Source organism: Phacochoerus africanus, chromosome 10 (genome assembly GCF_016906955.1).
Source record: "Phacochoerus africanus isolate WHEZ1 chromosome 10, ROS_Pafr_v1, whole genome shotgun sequence".
Classification (NCBI taxonomy): Eukaryota; Metazoa; Chordata; class Mammalia; order Artiodactyla; family Suidae; genus Phacochoerus; species Phacochoerus africanus.
In genome coordinates this window covers 68546508-68559471 of record NC_062553.1, presented here as the reverse complement: position 1 = coordinate 68559471, position 12964 = coordinate 68546508, and the positions used below count along the sequence as shown (strand labels likewise).

Below are 12964 nucleotides of genomic sequence, written 5' to 3'. Positions count from 1 at the left end.
GTAGTTGAACTAAAGTTTCCCTGAGAGTAGAATCTGTGTTTTGTTCATCTTTCATCTCCTACGTATCTGGTACATTAAATATATGTGTCGTCATCATCTTCTCTGCTCACTTTCATCCTGAACTTCCTGGTGCAGTGGTGTATCACGTATCCTTATCCAACACTGATTTACACTGAAGACCTGCCCCAGTTCAGAAAACCTTCCGCTTTCCCTGTTAAATTAATGTGAAAATGTAAACTCTTAGATTTGCAAGGCCTTCCACAGCCTGTGCTTTGCCAGACTTTCACAGTTCTTCCCCATCACAGCACCAAATTTCCATTAGTTTAGATATGGTTCAAATCTTATTATCCAAGTCCACTTTCCATGAACAGACAACTTGCATGGCTCTGTTTTAACCCCTCTGCATTCTTTTTTTTTTTTTTTGTCTTTTTGCCATTTCTTGGGCCGCTCCCACAGCATATGGAGGTTCCCAGGCTAGGGGTCCAATCAGAGCTGTAGCTGTCGGCCTACGCCACAGCCACAGCAACACGGGATCCGAGCCTCGTCTGCAACCTACACCAAAGCTCACGGCAACACCAGATCCTTAACCCACTGAGCGAGGCCAGGGATCGAACCCACAACCTCACGGTTCCTAGTCCGATTCGTTAACCACTGCGCCACGATGGGAACTCCCCCCTCTGCATTCTTGACTTGCCTTTCCACATCCTTTCTTCCTTCAGGGCACTCTCAAAATCTGCCACATTCGTGATGTTTTGTCTCACATCCTTACTGACTTGTAAAATCCATGCTAGTGGAAACCTTCCCATTTTAACATTCATCTCTCTAAATATGAAAGCAACAAGGGAAAAGCACATCTTAATATTTGTCTCCTCGGCATGAGCTACAGCTTCTATGCTTAAGAAATGTTTGATGATCGACTACAGATGATAGAGGAAACACTTCATTAGACTGAAGGGAACTTATCCTTATTACCCAGAGTACAAGTCACTTGATTTTATAGTCATTCTTTAAAAGATCGAGGTGTGAAAGCTCAGAGCTAGAGTGGAAGTTTGGATGCCAGGCCGTGGGCTCCTGATGAAACAAATGTTGTATCACTCTCCATCACGCCAGTCTTCATTTGGAAGATTAAAATCAGCTACATGTAACATCTTCTCTCCCCAGAAAGTGGGCTGTGACAAAGAAATTGGTTCAAACAAGGTCGAGGATAAGTGCGGTGTCTGTGGTGGTGATAATTCCCATTGTCGAACTGTCAAGGGGACATTTACCAGGACACCCAGGAAGCTCGGTAAGATGAGGTCTCTTGTGAATTTAGTATTCTGCTCTAAAGTATTTGCCTGTTTGAGTCTTCTCTTAGGAATGCAGTATTTTCTCTCTAAACATAAAAAAAAAAAATCAGCAGTTGATTTATGTTTGTTCACATTACCTTCTAAGGAATTAAACAGCTTTGAGATTCATGCTCCATAGTATCCATGATGAAAAATTATCTCCTTGATTTAGATAAGGTACAAATAAAACCAGTATCACTTATAGTAGTTTGTTAAAATCTGTGTTTTGTTTAATTTTGTGTTTTTGATAAAATGCATTAGACCTAATGATTAGAGTTGTTGCTTATTTTGAATTTTCTATTGCACATAAATGGTTGCTCAAAAGTTAAGAAATTGCAAAACTTTAGATACAACTTTTAAAATATTATATTCATTTTGTTTCTCTGATTTTAAAAGTGAACAAGTTTATCTTATTTATAAATCTATGGATCTAGGGTCCGTACTTCACATAATATTCAGAATTTTGTATTAAACAAGTCTGAGACAAAGGCAACCAAAAGACAGCCTGAGGCATAATTAACTGCTTATGTTTGTGAATTTCTTGTGCTTGTTACACAGTCAATGGCACAGACTCAGGCACAGGTGAATGTTTGACAGATGGAACCAAAGCAAAAATAATATGTGAAATTCCTGGTATTTTCATAATTATTCATTGGAATCTTTATAAAAGGTTTAGATACAAGCATTTATTACTGAATATTTTCTTTAAGTTTGTAACCAATATTGTTCAGTTATTTAGAAAACATTTTTTGGACAAATGTCTCTGAGAATTCAGCATTTAAATGTCAATTTAATGTGATACTCTCCCTTGAGCAGCTTCTCTTACCTCCAGCATATTGTCTCTTATAGAATGATAAAAAAGAGAACACAAAACAAAAACAAAGAAAGATTTCCTTTGCTTTAAGCACATTGTCATGATGGTCATTTTTCCTTTTAGAAACAAAATGAAAGTGTAAAATAGCTAGTCTTTATCTAAATGGAGTAATTCCCTTAGTTCTCTTTACTCCTGTTATACCTCAGATACCCAACTCAAGCCATTTCCATACATATGATCTTTCCTTTTTGATGTATTTAGGGGGCAGAGGTAGGTGCCTATATTCTAATGTGTTTTTCTTATGCATTCTCCACGCTAGTTACTGATATCTTTGCTATTCCTGGGTGATAATTTACTGTGCTTTGTACTTCAGAAATTGTTGAAAAGCAAATATTGCCATTTTTGATTGATGACATTGTTCTAATAAAACAAACAGAATTAGAATCATATACATAAACTATGGTTTTGGTGGAATCATGTGATTTTCTCCTCTTACTGTAAAATAATTTACTGTGCTTTCTTTATTGCAGTTATATGTTGTTTTTCCTAGGTGTAAAATAATTAATTTGTTTTACTTCCAGAGTGATTTAATGTAAAGAAAATGGTTTTTACTGTTATTATCCATTCTATATTATGTGTAATAAAAGGTAGAGATACTTTTTTTCAGATATACCTCAAAAATTATGCTAAACCTGCGTATCAAAGTCAGAAGAAGAGAAGAAAGCTTTTATCAGTCATACAGATTCAAACTGATCAAAGATAATCTAACATCCGTTTCTTTGCACTAATGTTGTTATTTTAGTGATTCAATAGACTAATTAACCTTTTCCAACAGGGAAAAATTTAAGCAAGAGGTGCCATAAAGAATTCAAGTTGCTGGAAAATGAAATCTGCAAGTATTCAACTTCAAATCACCTATATCATTTCTCATTCACACTTAGTCTTACTTTCATTGACTATTAACAGTTTATTGGCATTAGCTAATTATTATAAATCCATTTTGACTTCAACATAAAATTACAGAACATATTTTATATACTACCTAATAAAATATACATAGCTTATAGTATAGTCAATGAAACAGCAAGACTTTGATAAACATGAACCCTCCACTAATTAAAGACATTCTGTTTAAGGGAAGACGAGAGGCGCCTTCACTTTACCCAAAGGAGCTCGTAATATTTCTCTTGCTGAAACAAGGGAAGCTAAAAATGTACTGGGTAAGTTGTAGCAAGCTGCAGAAAATGGGCATCCATAAATGGCATCAAGCTGTTTTTCTATACTTGGCATCTTAATCATGTTACTTCCAGCTATTGGTACTCAGGCAAACATGGTACATACATTTCATGTGCTGAATATTAGGTGGGCTCAGGTGCTGAAAAGCTTGCCCACAAAATGACCACTCCGTTTAGCTAAGACACCAGTAGATAACGTGGAAAATTAGGTAAACCTGCCTATAGGTAATAATTGTTCATATAGAAATGATTAAAAAAAAAAGCAGATTGCTTTCTGATTCCAGCAGCAATTTTTTATTTATAACTGAATTTCGGTCAATACCCATCCTATAATATATGAGTTATATGTTTCATAATGTAATGAAGGTATAAGTTGTATAATTTTCCTATATTCATTTATTTTTGTCAAAATAAGGTAAAACGTCTTGGTTTCACTATTTGTCCTGACTATTGTTGATTTATAGTTAGGATCTTAATTCTAAATGATCTTAAAATAATTTTAGGACATGTAATAATACTAAGAAAATTTGTCATATAGGACAATGACAGATATGTGATTGTGAAATCCAAGACAGCCTGTTGGTTTTGTGTTCGTTCAGTGAGAAGATTGAGCTTAGGGTGTATATAAAGGCAAGGCACAGCATAACTTGTAGACACTTTCCAACCAAGTCTGTAACACGTATTTTAAAATATTCCCGTTTAAAACTTGTTTAAAACTTTAAAATTCATTGCTGATCCCAAGATAAATGAAAGCTACTCACTGATTTTTTTCTTTTGTAATTTCTTTACATCAAAGCAGGCTCTTAAATATGGAGCTATGTCATTAATAGAAGTTTAGCTATCTACACCTGCCACTTAGACTTTTAAAATAATATAGAGACAGACAAAATATCCTAAGATGCCCACCAACTAAGGGCACCAAAAATTTTCCCTGCTTCAAAAGGATGGTTTTCAAAAGTAAAATCACAGAGAGGGAAACAGAGAAGTATAGTATTTGCCTGCATTATTGTTGATACAATTTGTAGGTCAACACAAAATAAGTAACTAATGGGTTAGAAACAAGGTTAACTTTTTTCTCATCTTAAAAAAAAAAAAAAAGATTCCTCTGATCTTATGCCAGATGGCACAAAAGCTACCAATGCTTTGAAGTTAATTTCTGAAACTGCTTCTTTCGGTTTATGGATGCCCTCTTCTGCACGCAGGAGCAATGAGAATGTAATGCTCAACTAACCATGGTTGTTGCTTTTTTCTTCTTTGCTTCCTCCAATATTTACCACACATGCAAAGGGTACCTTAAGATGTTTGATATACCCCCTGGTGCTAGACATGTGTTAATCCAAGAAGACGAGGCTTCTCCTCATGTTCTTGGTAAGTGTTTCTATCTGCTGGCTCTGCTTTAGCATGCACTTAAACATAGAAATGTCAAAGAAATTATATATACACACATATATATATTTATATATATGTGTGTATATATATGCACATACAGACATATAAATTCACACATAGGTATGCAAGATTCAAAATTATATATAAATGCATTACTAGGTGGTTTTTATTCCCAGCTATTCTTTCTTTAAAACAAGAAATATTCAAAACTAGAGTTTTAATTTTTTATTAAACTTGGGTTGGTTCATTATTGCATGAGGGAAAAAATCATTTGACAAATTTGAATTTGTTATGCATTTTTTCTCTGTATTAGGAAATGAAAATAAATATGTTAATAGAAATGCGCTAAATTAAGGAATAATATCAGAAAATTTTGCCATGTTTATGCTGGCAAATTAGTTCTGATATTTTGCTTGGTGTCATAATACTATATGCCTCTTCTTACTTTTAGTGCATTTTTAAGTTCTTTGACTGAGAAGCAACCACGTCTGAATTTTACTAGTCCAATGAAAAATTTCCTGAGATCTGTTATGTATCCAGTTTCTAACTGGCACATGCAGATCCATTTCCTGCATGTTTTCTGTTTATTATTTGCAAATTACCCTGTTTATTTCCAAAAGAAGATTTTTTTTCCTCCATTATGAGAGGATCATGTAGAAATGGCACTTCAAAGGGGATTATATTCAAAATGAGGGAACAAATGTAAACATAGCTTTCACATATTTCTTGAGCTATTGAAAAGCACTGAGATTTCTGAAACTAATACATCCATCAGAGTTCCCATTGTGGCTCAGTAGGTTAAGAATTTGACTAGTATCCATGAGGATGCAGGTTCAGTCCCTGGCCTTAATCAGTGGTTAAGGATCCAGCATTTCTGCAACCTGTGCTGTAGGTCGCAGACTCAGCTTGGATCCCGCATTGCTATGGCTGTGGTGTAGGCCAGCAGCTGCAGCAGCTCCAATTTGACCCCTAGCCTGGGAACTTACATATGTCACAGGTGTGGCTCTAAAAAGATGAAAAAAAAAAAAGGAAGGGAGGGGGAGAAAGCGGGAAAGAGAAAGAAAAAGAAAGAAAGAAAGAAAGAAAGAAAGAAAGAAAGAAAGAAAGAAAGAAAGAAAGAAAGAAAGAAAGAAAGAGAGAGAAACATCTGTCAAACCTATGAAAATTTATAGTGGATTACTTTTTTAAATATATGCATCTTTAAAAAATAAATGTTTTTATGGGATTTTGTAGAATTTGTCTTAGTATTTAAAGTATATTTACTACTGGATTTCCTAACAGTCTCTCTGTCTAGCTGTAGTTCTTTCTTTGGTAATTGAAATCCCAAAAGATAAAAGTTTTTTATCTTTTGTCTTTTGAGGGCCACACCCACAGCATATGGAGGTTCCCAGGCTAGGGGTCCAATCACAGCCACAGCCACCAGCCTACACCACAGCCACAACAAAGCCAGATCCTTAACCCACTGAGCAAGGCCAGGGATCGAACCTGCCGCCTCATGGTTCCTAATTGGATTTGTTTCCCCTGCGCCATGACAGGAAGTCCTTTTTTGTTTGTTTGTTTGTTTTTGAAATCCCATATTTTTTATTTTAGAATTCAAATTATTTTCTTTGGAAAAATTAGACTAGTTCAAAATCTCAACAGGAATAAATGCATTTGACTAAAATTACCCATGTTGTCTGCACATTTTCAATAATGGTAATAACTTTTGAAATTTTATTTTCTAACATCATTAAATGCTGATATACTTCCAAACTTTAAAATCTTTTTTTATCCATTAGGGAAAGAATTTTATTTTATAATGTATAGTAAATGCATATATTATAAATTCTGTCACCAAAAGAGCTTTTCCTAGCCATATAAGTAGGTAATGTGGCCTTAGAATTTTACATTCACAAGGACTATTTGTTTGTTGACCTAAAAATTGTTTTACCGTTTTAAGTACCTAAAATATTTTGACTTAACTTGAAAGAGATACACATTAAAAAAAAAAGGATTTTGTTATATGCTGTCCTAGCATAAATTGTTTGTATTAATTGTTGTAGAAACAGTCATTATTTTAAAAATGTTCCCAGCTTCCTGACGAAATGTATAGGATGAAGGAGTTAGAAACAGTTACTCTCTTGTTTTGGGCAGTGTTTTCAAATGGGACTGTTTGTTAATTTTTATCTCCTACTTAATCATCTTGCCACTGTTTTTAATGAGTTAGGAATGCTTCTTGAGTGTTTTGAATGCCTAATGAAGGAAGCGGGAGTCCTATCAAAAGCACTACTCGTTTTAATTGCTTTGAGGCTCCTAAAAACAGTCTTCCATTTATAGAAGGGGCTAGACATACTGTGGATCTTCAAAGCTGAAATAAGACAAAATAAAATGTATGCTGGTTACCCATTTTTCCCATTTAGCTATTAAGAATCAAGCTACAGGCCACTATATTTTAAATGGCAAAGGAGAGGAAGCCAAGTCGAAGACCTTCATAGATCTTGGTGTGGAATGGGATTATAACATTGAAGATGACATTGAAACGCTTCACACTGATGGACCTTTACACGATCCTGTTATTGTTTTGGTATGTGGTATTACAGGCTCACTGTGTAGTTGTTTTAGTTTATATTTTTATAATTAATATATCTCAAAACATGTTCACCTTGAACACCAAATATTCAGTTACTTGTTTTTTTATAATTCCATTTACCCTCCTCTCTATACTCTTTGGGCAACATTGTCATTTATTTTATTATATAGACCAAATAATACAGTATTATGATTTTTGATTTTTAGTAATCAATTGTTTTTTAAAGACAAGAAAAGAAAAAAATAGATTTTTCTATTTACTCACATATTTACCACCTCTGATGCTCTTCATTTTTCTGTGTAAATCTGAAGTCCCACTGAGTATCATTTGCCTTCAAATAAAGAACTCCCCTTAGCATTTCTTGTGGTGTGTGTGCGCATGCTAGCAAATTCTTCTCTCAGCGTTCAATGTTCTGAAAATATCTTTATTTCACCCTCATTCTTATAGGATATCTTCACGAGGTATAAAATTGGGGGGTGGCTATTTTTTTTTCTTATGGCACTTTAAAGATGATTTTCTGCTATAGGGAGTTCCAGGAATCTGGGAGCCAATCTAGGAAAGAAGTATGATGGTGAGGTGGCAGTAGCACCCACACTTATTGTTTGGATGCTGTCTTAGCAGGTTTGCATGTGGGGCTACCAGCAGGAAGGAGACAAAGGCAAGGGAGCACCTGTGGGTAGGGGACCTTGAGAGGGGGTGTATGTGTCTAGGTGATGTCACTCAGCAGCATAGCAGGGAGAGTCTGGGTCTGAGAACCCCAAAAGGCAACAGCAGTAGCTCAGGTTCCTGATAGCCACAAAGTCTTATCGGTAATTAGCAGATTTGGGATGCAGCTTCATAAAAGTATGCAAAAAGCAAGCAGGCTCTAGATGGCCAGAAATCTCCTTGTTTGAACTACATTTGAAACAATTGGATATATGAATATTTGGTGTCAGGGGCTTTGGAGCTAATAGGTCTCAACCTACTGTGAATAAATAAATGACCTAAGGTCCAATGTACAGGAGCCATCATTGACTCATTTATATGACATTTGTCTTCTTGAATCCATTATTTATAAGTCAGCCTCATTTAGACAGCTGTCCTCATGTCAGTTTTCTCTGGCTACTTTTCTTTTTTTTTAAATTTTACCTTCCTCTGTTTTACCTCATTTTGTTTTTTATATTTTTGACTATACTTGAGGCATGTGGAAGTTCCCAGGCCAGGGATCAAACCCAAGCCATGGCTTGCACCATGCAGCTATGGCAATGCCGGATCCTCAACCCCACTGCACCACAGGGGAACTTCCTCTGGCTGCTTTTTTCAATTTTCTCCTTATCTTTTTGTTTGTTTTGTTTTATTTGTCTTGTAGTTTGACTGTGACAGGCTTAGTTTGTGACCTTTCTATATATCCTGCTTGGGGTGCACCAAGCATCTTAGCTCTAAAGTTTGATGTTTTTCACCAGATTGAGGTCAATTTTCCGTTATGTCTTTGATTTTGTTTTATTTTTCTCCCATTCTCTCTCTCTTTTTTATTCCTGGGACTCATTTATCTGTATGTGAAACCAGTTGAAATTGTTCCACAAGTCTCTTAGACTTTGTTCATCCTTTTATAATCTTTTTTTTTTCTCTGTTCTTCAGACTGGATAATTACTGTTGGGCAATTAGGTGCAGTAATTAGGTACCTATGGACCTTGGGTTTACTGATGGTCTTATGAGATCTGATCTGTTATTGAGCCCATCCAGTAAAGTTTTCATGTCAAATGGTGTACTTTTGTTTTCTAGAATTTCCACTTGATTATTTTTTCCTTTTTTATAATTTCCATTTCTCTGCTGAGATATCCATACATTTTCACTCACTCTTTCCCACGTTTCCTCTAAGTCCTGGGTCTTCATAGTGTCTGCTTCTATGGGCTGATTTTTTTTTTTCTTGATTATGGTTCACATTTTCTCACTTCTTATACTTTTTTTATTGTACACTGAGCATTATAGGTGGTAAATTGTAGGCCATTTGGTGTATGTTGCCTTCCTTAAAAACACTGGATTTTATTCTGGCTGGCAGTTGAGTTATTGTCAGTTCCCACTGATCCTTTGAGGACTGGTTTATGCTTTCTCGGGGCTTGTCTGTTTCAGTTTTGTTCTTATTTCAATGGCATGGCCTTCTGATGTCTTAACTGAATACCTGAAGTATTAGGAAGGCCATAAGAACACGTAGGTCCCTCCTCTCCTGCTCCAACCCCTGAAGCAACCCCTCCTTGATAGACAACATGGTATCTTGACCTGGGCTTGCACAGATCAGCCATCTGCCTAAGACCCACACAGCTTTCTTGGCCACCCTCCATGAAACCCCCTTCTCTTTACCACCCTTCCCTGAAAGTTCCAAACTCTGACCCCTCCTCAGCTCAGTGACAACTGCTGCAATGGCTTGGACGCCTGCTCTCTGAGCCATAATCCAGACCTGGCCTGTTAGGAAGCCAGGACCTGGCATGTTGTTCTTCTTCCATGGATCTTTGTCCTTGGCCATATTACCGTTGGGAAAAAAAAAAAAATCCCTGAAATATTCTATGCAGTTTTATTGTTTTTAATATTAGAAAGGCAACTCTATTATTTTCTTATGGGTGAAAGCAGAAGACATCAACTTGATTGGAAAAATATTGTTAGAGGAGTTCCCAACATGGCTCAGCAGTAATGAATTCAACTAGTATCCATGAGGACGAGGGTTTGATCCCTAGCCTTGCTCAGTAGGTTAAGAATCTGGCGTTGCCGTGAGCTGTGGTGTAGGTCACAGATGCAGCTCAGATCTGGTGTTGCTGTAGCTCTGGTGTACGCTGGCAGCTGCAGCACTGATTAGACCCCTAGCCTGGGAAATTACATGTGCTGCAGGTGTGGCCCTAAAAAGCAAAAAAAAAAAAAAAAAAAAACAGACAGAAAGAAAGGTAGTAGAAAAATATTTATTGGATTATATTAAAACATTATACTGATCTAAAATCAAAATACCCTACTCAATTCCCAGTCTTTTTCTTTTCCTTTGAAAATGATTTCTCTTTGGTAAAGTGTCTGTTCAAATCTTTTGCCTGTTGTTAAGGTAGGTTGCTTTTTTCTTTTAAGTTCTCAGAGTTCTTTGTATACTCAGTATATGTCTTCTGTGAAATGTGAATTTCAAATAGTTTCTTCTGGTCTATAGTTTCTTTTCCTTCTCTTAATAGTGTCTTTCAGAGAGAAAAATATTTTAATGTTATTGAAGTCCAATTTATTAACTTTTCCTTTTATGGATCGAGATTTTCTGGAGTTTCTGTTGTGGTGCAGCAGAAACGAATCTAACTATGATCCCTGGCCTTGCTCAGTGTGTTGGGGATCCAGCATTGCCATGAACTATGATGCAGGTTGCAGATGAGGCTCAGATACCATGTTACTGTTACTGTGGTGTAGGCTGGCAGCTATAGCCCCAAATTGACCCCTAGCCTGTGAACTTCCATATGTTGCAGGTACAGCCCTAAAAAAAAGCAAAAAAAAAGTTTTTTTTTATTATAAAAGATTCTTTTTGCCTAATCCAGGGTCACAATATTTTCTTTTGGTAAGTGTTATATACATTTTGTATGCATTAGATTCTTAGCTTTTTTTTTTTTTTGAGGTCCGTACCTATGGCATATGGAGATCCCCAGGCTAGGGGATCTAATCGGAGCTGTAGCTGCTGGCCTACGCCACAGCCACAGAACTTGGGATCTGAGCCACATCTGCGACCTATACCACAGCTCATGGCAACGCCGGATCCTTAACCTACTGAGCGAAGCCAGAGATTGAACCCGAAACTTCATGGTTCCTAGTCAGATTCGTTTCTGCTGCACCATGACAGGGACTCCATAGATTCTTAGCTGTGCATGTAGATATCTATATTATCTATTGCTGCATAACAGATTACCCTAAACTTGTTGGCTGAACACAGCAATACTATTATTTCACATTTTTTTCTGAATCAGGTATCTGGGAGTAGCTTACATGGCTAGTTCTGGCTCAGGGAATTTCATGAGGTGGCTCTTAGCTGTGACTGCAGTCACTTCAAGGCTCCACTGAGAACATTTTTCTTAGTTCCCAGCTTAGGCATGTGGCATTTGAAAGGCCTTAGGAGATTGCTCCCAAGCTTCTTCACATGGTGGTTGGCAGGCTCTGTTCCCCACAACATAGGCTGCTTCAGCGTACTTATCACATGACAGCTGGCTTCCAAAAGTGAGCGATTCAAGTGACCGAGAAAGGGAGAGAGTGTAACCAAGGCAGAACTCAATCTTTTTTAACCTAATCTTGGAAGTGACATCCCTTCACATCTGCTACTAGAAGCAAGTCACTGAATCCAGCCCCCACTGAAGGTGAGAAGAATTGAGCTCCTCTTATCCAGAGGGAAAACATCAAAGGATTGACAGACACATTTTTAAAGCCACCACAATGTCCTCTTGTTCTAGCACCATTTGTTGGCAAAAACCCTTTCTCCACTAAATTCCCTTTTCATCTACGTCAAAAATCATCCAAATGCGTGTGGGCTTATTTCCAGATTTTCATCCTGCTCCATAGGTTAGATAATTTTATAGGAAAATGTACATTAATCAGTCTTTTATCTAGATTATTTTAAGTTCGAATGATTGGAGATCAGAACCTCTGTTCGACTCATTTATAATTACACAGCATTTTTTTCCAGTGGCACAAGTGCCTGCCCTCAGAGCCCAGCTACTTAACTGCCGGGATAGATGCCTCAGGGCTTTGCCGGTGATAAAGTTATTCCCCCAGGGAGCGCCACGGACTGACGATATTAGAAGGAAATGTGTATCAAGGACAGGGGTGTGGACAAGCAGTGCTTTCTAGTCAAGACCTTCCTTGTCCTCTCTGAAAGACTGGAGCCCCTAGTTCGGAGCCCCGGATCATGATGGCTAGGCCATCTGGGATTGAAAGCTTCGATATCTGGCCGTGTATAAGGGCCAGTATAGGGGTTGGTGGTTGATTTATGTGTGTGTCTCGGGGGTGGGTTCAGGTTTTTTTCTGCTTTTGTTTTCTGTTTTTGTTTTTGTTTTGTTTTTCATCTTTTTGCCTTTTCTATGGTCATTCCCGCGGCATACGGAGGTTCCCAGTCTAGGGGTCAAATCGGAGCTGTAGCCGCCTGCCTACACCAGAGCCACAGCAATGCGGGATCCGAGCCACGTATGCTACAGCTCACAGCAATGCTGGATCCTTAACCCACTGAGCAAGGCCAGGGATCGAACCCACGTCCTCATGGATACTAGTCGGGTTTGTTATTGCTAGGCCGTGACGGGTACTCCAAAACTAGTTTTTTTAAATAGAGTGATATGCCCTAAAAAATTAGAAATCAAATAAAAACTGAGACTATATTTGCAGTTTATTATAAAAATGATTAATACCCTTATTGTATCAATTATTTAGACAAAAAAGATAGGTATACCAATAAAAAAAAAGGACCTGACATGAACATACAATGCATAGTGGGTGAAATACAAGTGACCGATAAAATTAGGAAAATTAAACTTTAGTATTTATCAAAAAAATCACAATTAAAACAATCTTTTGCCCATCTAATTAACAAAGATGAAAATGATATAATATAAATTCTGAATAAGGGCACTTGTATATAGTGTAATTATGAAAGTAATAATTA

The 12964-nt window shown here is 37.0% G+C and overlaps 1 protein-coding gene across 1 annotated transcript in view; it reads left to right on the top strand.

Annotated features, from left to right (window-relative positions):
* Positions 1-12964, top strand: part of ADAMTS3 (ADAM metallopeptidase with thrombospondin type 1 motif 3) — a 270429-nt gene that overhangs the window by 239988 nt on the left and 17477 nt on the right. The window contains 3 exon segments of the mRNA XM_047799019.1: positions 1162-1285; positions 4662-4742; positions 7163-7326. Of these exon segments, the coding sequence (XP_047654975.1) occupies positions 1162-1285; positions 4662-4742; positions 7163-7326 (369 nt within the window).